Source organism: Camarhynchus parvulus, chromosome 1A (genome assembly GCF_901933205.1).
Source record: "Camarhynchus parvulus chromosome 1A, STF_HiC, whole genome shotgun sequence".
In the NCBI taxonomy this organism is placed as follows: Eukaryota; Metazoa; Chordata; class Aves; order Passeriformes; family Thraupidae; genus Camarhynchus; species Camarhynchus parvulus.
In genome coordinates, this window is record NC_044586.1 from 37,092,746 (window position 1) to 37,102,931 (window position 10,186).

The following is a 10,186-nucleotide window of genomic DNA, read 5'->3' on the forward strand; positions in this document are numbered from 1 at the left end:
CTCATTGTAAATCTAGCTTCACAGGTACCCATGATAACACCGAGGCTGACCAGGAGGAAAATTTCTGGTCTCAGGCTCTGGAGGATTTAGAGACCTGTGGCCAGTCAGGAATTCTGAGGGAACTAGAGGTAGAACAATCTTAACCTTTCTTTCCAATTATAGAGAAATATAATGGTTTTGGTTTGGTTTACATTCATTTTGTTTTCTCCTTTTTTCTTTTAAGTTGCACTAATCACACCAATTCATTTAAAAGCTTTAACCCCTCTCCACAGGACAAGGCTGACAGGCGTCTGTGTTTGAGAAACATGACTCTCTTGGTACCTACCCTTTACCTTTATATTTTTGCTTGTGCAGCTGCCTCCCCTGCCCCTAACCAGAGCTGTTTTCTTTTGTGCAATGCAACCAAAATTCTATGAACATGTTCACCCCAGTGCTTTTGACTTGCAGCTTCTGCTGTGCATAACCATCGATGCTGTCTGTACAGGCAGCAAATGGCACAGAATTTCTAAGTGGGCATAACCTTCCTGCAGCAATACATTCCACTCACTGACAGATGCTTCATGCAGCTTTTCTTAGCATGTTGTAGGTTGTCTTTTAAATTGAAACTTAATTTGATTAAGATGAACATAAAAGAAAATCAGCTTCTCGAAATGTTTACCTATAATCGTACCGCTCTGAAAGAAAAAGAAGCTGCCAATGTGAGAAATGTTCATTATGCAGCAATTTCTTCACCGTGTAACAAATTTCCATATTTCATCCTTAAGTTTATTACAAATCTAACCATGCTTTGTGTTAGATTGTGCTGAGGGCATCGGGGGAAGAAAACAGAGACAGAGTAACTTGGGAGTCTTTAATTGTCTAATCACCTTTTCTCTAAGTTATCTAATCAGAACAATTATCATTACACTGCCAATTAAAGCTACAGAATGAAAGGTCCTAAAATATTTTCTTTTATGTTCTTTTAAATTCCTGGAGCTGCAAAACTGGCAGAATCTCATTTTCATTTTTATGTTCTATAAAGTCCTCTAGCAGCCAGGAGGAATGGGAATGGCATAACTGGGTGAAAGTTTTTCAGTTCAGATTAATTTACTTCTGCAGATTTATGGCTTTTGTATTGCATGTTTGGGTAGCAAAATGTGATTCTTGTATATTTTTTATTGAAAACCAGAGAAATGTAGGAGAAAATGTTATACTGGTTTAATTCCATAGTTAGATATGGTTTAGTACTGCAGGCTTCTCTTGCAGTTTTCAGTATTCAGAGCATAATAAAAGGATATGGAAATAGATAATTCCAAAAGAGAAATAGGTCATCCATGCTGACCAGAATTCAGTTATTTCAACACACTGAATTTTCCTCAGCCTTTCCCAAAGTGAAATTCAGAGCTGTAGATGTACCATTTATAGCATTGCCTCGTTGCACAACCCCCAGCTCTGAGAAGAAAGCCAGACTCATTCAGTGTGACAGGATGCTGAGAGTGGCCATGTCTCTGCTTTATGAAGTGCCATGGTGTAGTCAAGGACTCCTTATCATTTTTCATTTCAAGGTCTTCAGCCAAAGAGCAAAGAAGGCTGTTGTTTGCCAAGTCCTCTGGCTGCTTTTGCTCCATCAGGCAGTAATATCAGTCATTACTGAGCACAAAAAGTGTTATGGCTACCATCCATTATCTTATAGTGAAAGTAGTGCTGCAGCTGTGGGAAGGAATGGTGACAGACATGCTCACCAGAGTTATAGGCAAACATTTATTTGTCTGTTTTGCCCTTATTTTTTACTTCTCCCATTCAAGCAGGCTGTCTGCATCCAGTCCCAGTCAGAATTCAGGTTATGGTCTTTAAATTTCCCTTTCCAGTTGTCCATCAGAAGAGATAATAAATAGGAAATTCAGCACAGCCTGTCCCCACAGTGGCTGTGCCAAAGTGCATATGCCTCCCATTCCCCAGAGCAAAAAATCTTTCCCAAGGGTGAAGGCTCATTGCTGTGCATGGATTCTTTTGAAGTTCAGTCTGTTCCACCCAGTGGGCAAGGTGACTCCCATCATCATCTTTCATGATTTCATGTATTTTTGCATCTAAAGCAAAAGGCTTTTACTGAGATTAAAGCCAGCAGTGAGACCAGGGCCAGTATTAGTGCTGAGCTAAGGCAGCCACTCTTGCAGTGTGCGTGTCATGCAAAGTTTCTTTCCAGGCAGTGAGCTCGGCACCTGCACCGGTTTTCCCTGAGCTTGGGTAGAGCCAGGCACTCTGCCCATGCTGCCTCTAGAGCTACCTACAAATTCTGCTGGCTCACATATTTTTACCTCACACACACAGTGTGAATTGTCAATGCCTTCCTGTAGTTCCAATTCCAACAAATGCAATTATGCCACAACTTAGATGTTGTTTTATTTATGTGTAAGATATGTTTAAAATAAGCAATTGCACTACATACTCTTCAGTCTGCCAGGGGACTGGCTTACAAGCACAGCAGTTCTGGTGCTCAGTATTTTAGTTTAAAATGCCATCTGAAAACTTCTGCCCATAGGGTTCATATATTGTTACTGTGTTTTGTTGTGGTCTTTATTTTATAGTGACTTGCAAGCAGATTGAACATCTATCCTCTTGCCTTTTGCTGTGCCCTGAGTGATTGTGTTCTAACAAAGAATAGAGGTGTTTTTCCTACTGCTGTGAATTAACCACTTACTTAACCCACATTCTCTGTTACAAATTAACCTGTTCATTAATGCTCTAGGCCACAATCATGTCAGGAAGTACAATGAGTTTGAATCAGGAGAACCCACAGCCTCGTAACCAGCTGGGAAGACAAGCCAGCTTCCAGGAAAGAAGTTCTGTAAGGCCGCATTACAGTCAAGCTACTCGTAGCAACACATTGCCGTCAGATGTGGGGAGAAAGTCCATGGTTCTGAGAAAATTTAAGCAAGAAATGAAAGAAATCATGTCACCAACTCCTGTGGAGTTACACAAGGTCTGTAATATTTTTTTTCTGACAGCTTTGAAATAATATATTCAGCACAGGAACTCTAATTATATGGCAACACAGTAAGCACTTTTTATAATGACTCCACAGATGTAATTTGGGGGCCATGCATATTAGTTCTTACAAACACATTAATGATAGATCCTTGTGGGGGAAAACAAATGAATAAGATGCATCCTTGTCTACTATTTCATTTTACAACAAATCCTCAAAAGGCACTGCTCTTTTGAAAGGAGCATCCACTGGTAATTTGAATTGACAGGACCAATAACTCTTCTCCACAAAATGTGTTCATTAAGAAAGCAAAGTTTAATTTCTAGAAAATACATTTCTTCAGGAAATTACTCAGGAGGGTTTGGGGCTCCCATAGGTCCTTTTTTAAATTAACACTAATTTTGAATCAAATACAAGGGATTCAATGTACATAATATAGAACGTTATTTCAAATTAGGTATTGCTTCTTTTCTCTTTATAATTCCTTTGCTTCTTTTCTCTTTATAATTCCTTTGCTCTAAAAAGGATAAATAATCTTCAGACTATGCAACTTTTCACTGCTCAAGGTGGTTGGAATCACTCAGTGATATGGAGGTGGCACTGCATTCCTAGCAAGTACTGGATAAAGTATTTTTGGATATGCACAGCAAACACCTGGCCACTTTTGGTCTCAAGTCCAGTGAGGCCGTAAGAGCAACCAGTTTCCAAAACTTCCAGGGGCATTATAATGCTGTTCTCCCTGATGGGAATGAGCATCCCATTTCCTGCGCCCACCTTCCTCTTAAAGGTCTGTGATCTTTCCAGAGAGGAGGCAGAACACAGGGATGTTTCATTAATATGTCACCTGGTCATTCTCAATAGGTCTGGGTTGGTTTCTAAGCCCTGTGGATTTACTGAGTTTAGTCTGTAGTTCAGTTGAGTTCAGCAATGTAAGGACTTGCTGAGCGTGGGCTAAATGAATGTTTATAGAAGGTAGTAGAGAACTGATCTCACATATGGTAAATTAAGTCATTGCCAGCCTATGTGATCAGTAAGGATGTGTTGGGATAGTTTTAAGCTATTCCTGTTTCCAGCTTGATGTGATCAGTGGAGTTAGGTATTGGGCTCAGTTTTTTGTGAGTGGTGAATAAATGTGAAATATAAAACCAAAGTATGCTAGTAGGCATTTCACAGTGTGCTCACATTCAACAAATGCACAGTTCTGGATTACAAAGCCAGCCTTCCGTGTTAAAATAAATCTTTACCTGGAAAGGAGTCCTGAGATTTCTGTTAATGAGTCAGTGGTATTCTGTGATAGTAACTAGCTGTTGAGTCCTGGGCAGTACAAATAACCTGTCCGTGAGCTTTCTCTTCCTTCAGCTGACTTTTAGGATTGCTTTGACCTTCCCTTGGAGTAATTTTCAGATTTTGTTCAGACAATATACCCACTTTTCCTCTGTCTGCTGAAGTGATGCTGAGTTCGCTTTTACTGTCTGTTCTGTCACCCAGAGAAGAGTAATTTCCTCTCTAAAAAATCTAAACATCAAACCTGTACCAAGGATTTTCCAAATCCTTACAGTCATTCAAGAAAAATAGAAACTAGTGACTGGATCTTACGCTCGGATTCCCCAAAGTGAGGTTATACCCCTATGACACACGCAGGTTAGCCCAGGCAGCATGGACTGCTTTTTACCTGAGCAAGTTCTCACTTGTTAGTTTTCCTACTGGTTCTTGTGTAGCAGTGTGACTGCTACTTTCTCTCATGTATTCATGTTCATTTTTGTATTAGACCTTTAGTTTAATACCCTGTTCCTTTGGACAGCTTATTCAACCAGAGTTTTCCAAAAGAGCTGCAATGCCACAGGAATGACTTCACTGTCAGGGAAACGCTTTGGTTGAAGTATTTTTCATGTATCCTCTTGCTGGCAATGTGTTCTGCCCTCTGCAGGCAAATGTCTTAATTAGCTGGGCCACTGAAAAATAGGTAGACTTGGAAAAATGTGATGGCATGGGCAGTTCTGAGATACAAGCTAAGACACAGCTTGTCTGAGACCTGCCTTGGCAGATTCTCAAGCACGTACTTGGCTGCATGCTGCTGAGCTGTGCCAGTCTCTGGGCAGGGCAGGTGCCACTGTCCTGTGTCACTGTGATCCTGCATCCCTGCTGAGGCAGGGCCTGTGTGCCCACAGGTCAGAGCTCACTTTGCAGCAAAGTAACCTGAATTCTTCACTGCTCCTTTCTGCATTGCATTCACCAGCTGTGCTCTTGAACTGTCTGTGTCCTGAGGAAACTAGGATTAAGTGTCCTACAAATCTTTTCAAACATTTGTTCTAGATGGTTTAATAACATTTAATTTAGCTGGATAGTGTACTGCTATATCAGTACCCAAATTTAATGAATGCCTTTAATGATTTTATCTACTTAGATAATAATATAGAATAATATTTTTCTAAAAATCATAGCAGACCATTTTTTAGAAGTTTCATAGAGCACACTTTCCTCTGAGAGCAAAAATATGCACTAGGATCAGATAATTTTTCAATATTATTATTACAAGTAGTCATTAACCTAAAATTACAGTCAGTTAAAATATCTCAATAGCTGATCTGTGCAAGATGTATGAATTTAAATTAAGCATTTTCCCATAGACTTGAGAGAGAGACAAGGCTTAGGCACAGACTCAAAATGTATAAGCTTGTGTTTTAAATTTGTAACTATTTAATTGCTTATGAAATATGAATTACATTTCCAAATCCATTTTCTTTTTCCCTTAGGCTTCTGATGTAAATTTAAGTCTAATAAATCACCCAAATGGAGATTTCACTACTGAGATCAGACCTTCCAAAGAGTTGTGATCAGCAGTACAAATAAACCAGCATGATTTAGGTGTTGTGTGAATTGTCTGCAGTTTTATTCCTTTCAGAGAGGGTTGCTGCAAGTCAAGATGAGGAACCTGTGGTAGGGCTTTGTCCATACCCATTATTAAGTAGAAATTGAGTATTTCAGATAGCAAGGCTTTTATCAGAGATTCTCTTTGAAGAATATATGTTGCCCTGGGAAGAATTACCATGAAAATTATAACCTCTAATACAAAATAAAGTTGTCTGCAGATGACTTCCATCTGAAAAATGTGACAGCTGTCAAACATGCAACAAAGTTAAATTGCTACCTCATCTCTGTAGCAAGCATCAGTTTCTTTAAGTTCCAAGCTCCTGTTAAGCACAGCAAAAGTCAAGAGAAGATAGCCATAGGGGAAGCAGGTTGTAAAAATCTAGGATCTGTAGATCTGAAGAACCAGAAGCTTCAGGAAATATTTTGAAATGTGTAAATTGTGATTGACAAAAGACTTGGGATGATCTTTCCCAAGGTCTGTGCCCCTCCTTGTCCCCTGCCTTGCCTGCTCCATTGCAGTCTCTTCCCACTGTCCCTCTACAACAAAGCCCCTCTTTCATGCCCTTTGTAATTTGAATTGCTCCATTTTTTGTCTCACAAGGTGGGCATGAAGTAGCACGTGCATTGTTACAGACAAGATCCAGGTTAAGGTGTGCTAATGTGTCATGGCTCTTCTGTGGGTGTCTAGAGCTGGATTTGTGTGTGTGCTGGTTGCTGATAGATCACTCACTGAAAACAGGGAAAAAAGCAACTCTGGCATAGAACATACAAATGGGACCACCACCCTGGTGAGCTATTCTCCACTCCAGTTTGGCTTTGAGAAGGTCTTGACTGTAATAGTGTCCAGTATGGGATCTGAAAGTTAAAGAAAGATGTTGACCATATAGACGGGGTCCAGAGAAAAATAAGGCTTATTTCACATCACTGCAGAGAAAGACAGAATAAAGTGATCTTGTTCTCTGTGGATAGCAACAGGCTTAAGCCTCAGCAAGGGTGATTTAGTTCAGACCCAAGGGAAACATCTGAATGACTAGAAGGGATTACTTTAACAGACTGTGGAATCTTGACCACTGGAGCTTTGAAAATGTGGGGCAGATAAATGTATCTCTGAAATGGCTTAGGTGCAGTTGATCCTGTCTTGGGACAAGAATAAAGTCTAGATAACTTCAGAGAGTCCCCTCTTTCATGTGCTTTTGTTGTTCATCTGGGGCTGGATCCAGCTCCATTTGATTCCAATGCCTGAAGAAGGGGAAAACAAAAGGAGTAAGTGGAAAAGGGAAGTTCCTTTTAAAAAACATGCCACCTGTGCTGGAACAGGACAGACTATTTCAAGCCTTCTTCTCTTAGGCATTGTATCCCATTTTTACGTGAACTTTTCAAGGCTTCTTTAAGAAGCAGTTGACTTGAAGAACTTCAGTCTTTTGTGATGATGAGGATAGAAAAGTTACTTTGCTAGAAGAGAATTTGGGTCTTCATCCAGAGATAGTTATTTTCAATTTCTGCCAGGAAGTCAGTAAAATAAATCTCCCTGCTTTTTTTTTTTTTTTTAGTCTTGCAGAATGGTGGTCTTAGAGCGCTTTTGTAGCAGCTTCAAACACACTCTTCATTAAAGCCATGTTGAACATGCTGTGATATCACAAACAAAAGCCTCTGTTCGTAGCAAATTATTAGGATTTCCCCAGAGTCCTGCTGATAATAGCATCTGTTGATACAAATTAAAATCATTCTATGATTAATTACTGTGAATTTGCAGATAGGTTTTTCAGTAGCTGGAATGCCCATTGACTCCTAAAGTTCAAGTAGGGATGGAGGACATACGACAGGTTCAGCGAGAAGTTATCTTGGAGGAGGATGGGGGAAAAAGAAGGCAAGAAACTTAAACACCACAGTCCCTGCAAAGTCTGAAATGACAGCTCATACCCAAAAAGTCACTGGCCGGAAGAAAACCTTTAGCTTAAAACGGGACTTTAGGTGTGGCTTTCTGCTTTGCAGGGCTGTTCAGGGGGAGAAAAACAAGGGAAGAGAATGAGCTGGGGTAAAGTAAGGGACGAACACCTTGTGGGGGTGTTTGTGCTCCCCACGGCACAAGGCTGATGTTTTCACAGCAGCCCCACAATGCACCATCCACATCTACAGACAAAATGGTGCTACTGCTGCAGCCACTGCCCTTGTATCCACCCTCTCTCAACTGCTGCCCAGCACAGCTACCAAACCTACTAGGGAGTGTGATTTCATTCTGGTCAAAGCAGGGCTGATACACCCCTAAACCCAAGTCAAGAAAAATGCAGAGAGCAGGAAAGAAACCCAAATCCTTTACTCCTGTTTTGAGACAGCCTGGTCTGTTCTGGCATATCTTTTCACGCTGGCAATTTAAACAGGAGCTCAGCAGCTTTCTGAAGCACTGCTGTGCCTTGGCATCCTTTTGTGAAATACCAGCCAAGTCCTCAGCCTGCTTTGAGCAGGACGCTGGACTAGAGGCTTTACAAAGTCCCCTTCAATTCAAATGATTCTGCAATTCAGAAACATCAGGGAGGAATTCAGTGGCTGGTGCACACACAAGGATGCAACACATGGAACATTTTTTGTACCAAGCCATTATAAAATTTTGGAACAGTTATTTTTATCAGCCAAGGTATGATAAAACCACTGCATTTTGAATTTGAGGTGATACATGCTACAGCCCTAAAAACACAGGCTTGACTGTGCAACTGTAACTCTGCACAGTAGCACACCACTCACACAATGTACTTGCATGGGTCAGCACCCCTGATATGAGGGAGGACCAAGAAAAAATAAAAACCTAAGCATGCCACTTACCCACAAAGAAGTCTCTCTATCTGTCAAATAGCTGAATTCACAAAACTATCTGTGAGGACTTATCTTCTGAATAACTGAAAAACGTTCTCCTAACTGTTAATTATTATCTTCTATTTCCTGCTTTTTAATGAGCAGCTCATGGTTATGTAACTGTAAGAACACTGCCTGCAAGCTCTTTCAGAAGGAGCCTTATTTGTACTTCCTTAAAAGATTGCATTATAACTCTTACACTGAGCACTTCTGAGGTTAGGCTTTACAGGGTGGACCACTGCCTGGCCCAAACCAGGCTGTCTAGAGCTAAAACTGACAATAGTCTTTATTCTCTTGATTTCAAAACACACCACCAATTGTTTGATTGAGGCCAGATCTTGGTACTTGGAATAAATCTAAGCCATATCTTGTACTCAGATCTTGGCATCTAGAGAATACAGAGACAAAACACTAAGAATGAAAAAGTGACACCAGAAAAGGTGGGCTAAATACCACAAATTTCCAGCTGACAAGCAGAAGTGAAAAGGGCTGTTTATTTACAGAAGAATAAGGTGGCTTCTGAGAATATTAACATAATATCAAAATGGAGACAACTTTAATACTGTAAGTACCACATAGTAGGTAAGTGATCTCTCTTAATGTGAAAAAATAAAAAATCACCAAAACCATCCTAGGAAGAAAATATGCCTCATGATTGTAGAAATGGGGACAAGGGCTTTTTTCTTTCTCATCACACCACCTCTCCTCCACAGGTAACTTTGTACAAGGACTCTGACGGAGAAGACTTTGGGTTCAGTGTCTCAGATGGTTTATTGGAAAAAGGAGTGTATGTTAAAAACATTCGACCAGCTGGCCCTGGTGATCTGGGAGGTTTAAAACCATATGACAGACTTCTACAGGTAATGTTTCTGGCACTGTGCAGGTCTAGCATGAAGAGACATGACATACATCACTTTGTAAAAAGGTTTATAACCACACTGGGGGGTATTTGGGTATGTGTCTTTGGAGATGTGATTGTAGAAAACTGCACTTTTGCAGTTTTGTTGCTTGGAACGGCCCTGTAATCTACATTGCTTATTATATTTTAAATAATGAGCACCATTGTTTGTTTGTATTTCTGCTGGGAAGGGATGTGTGTAGGGGGACCAGGAAGGACAAATGACCATAATTGCTCTGCAGCACAGGCTGCTGTGTAGATTTCTCAGATTTCTTTTCTTGGCAAGAAAGGCAGCACTTGGTGGAGCTTTGGACTTTTATGCAGTGGCACTAAAGCTGAATTTTCCTGTGCAGTTAGGTTTATAGCAACAAATTCTTTCAGAATGCTAGGTATTTTAGAACTCCAAAGGAGACATACAAATGCTCACTAGGAAGCTGCAATTTCCCACAGCATTTCCAGACAGATTTTTCTTTCTTGCTTTTCTTGATACAGACCTGAGAATTATTTCTGTGTTTAATCCAAGTGTTGACTGACATAGCTGGAATAATGTAATACTTATTCAGCACCACACTTATCACAGTGCCAAGTTGGACTATGATGAAAAA

The 10,186-nt window shown here is 40.3% G+C and overlaps 1 protein-coding gene across 8 annotated transcripts in view; it reads left to right on the forward strand.

Moving 5' to 3' along the window:
• GRIP1 (glutamate receptor interacting protein 1) overlaps positions 1–10,186 on the forward strand; it is a 315,370-nt gene that overhangs the window by 302,918 nt on the left and 2,266 nt on the right. For 6 of the 8 annotated variants that reach the window (XM_030961011.1, XM_030961010.1, XM_030961013.1 and 3 more), the window contains 3 exons: positions 17–128; positions 2,726–2,959; positions 9,397–9,543. In XM_030961011.1, coding sequence (XP_030816871.1) covers positions 17–128; positions 2,726–2,959; positions 9,397–9,543 — 493 coding nt within the window. Of the gene's footprint in view, positions 1–16; positions 129–272; positions 318–2,725; positions 2,960–9,396; positions 9,544–10,186 lie in introns of those variants that run through there. The other 2 variants (XM_030961017.1, XM_030961016.1) reach the window with 2 other exon arrangements.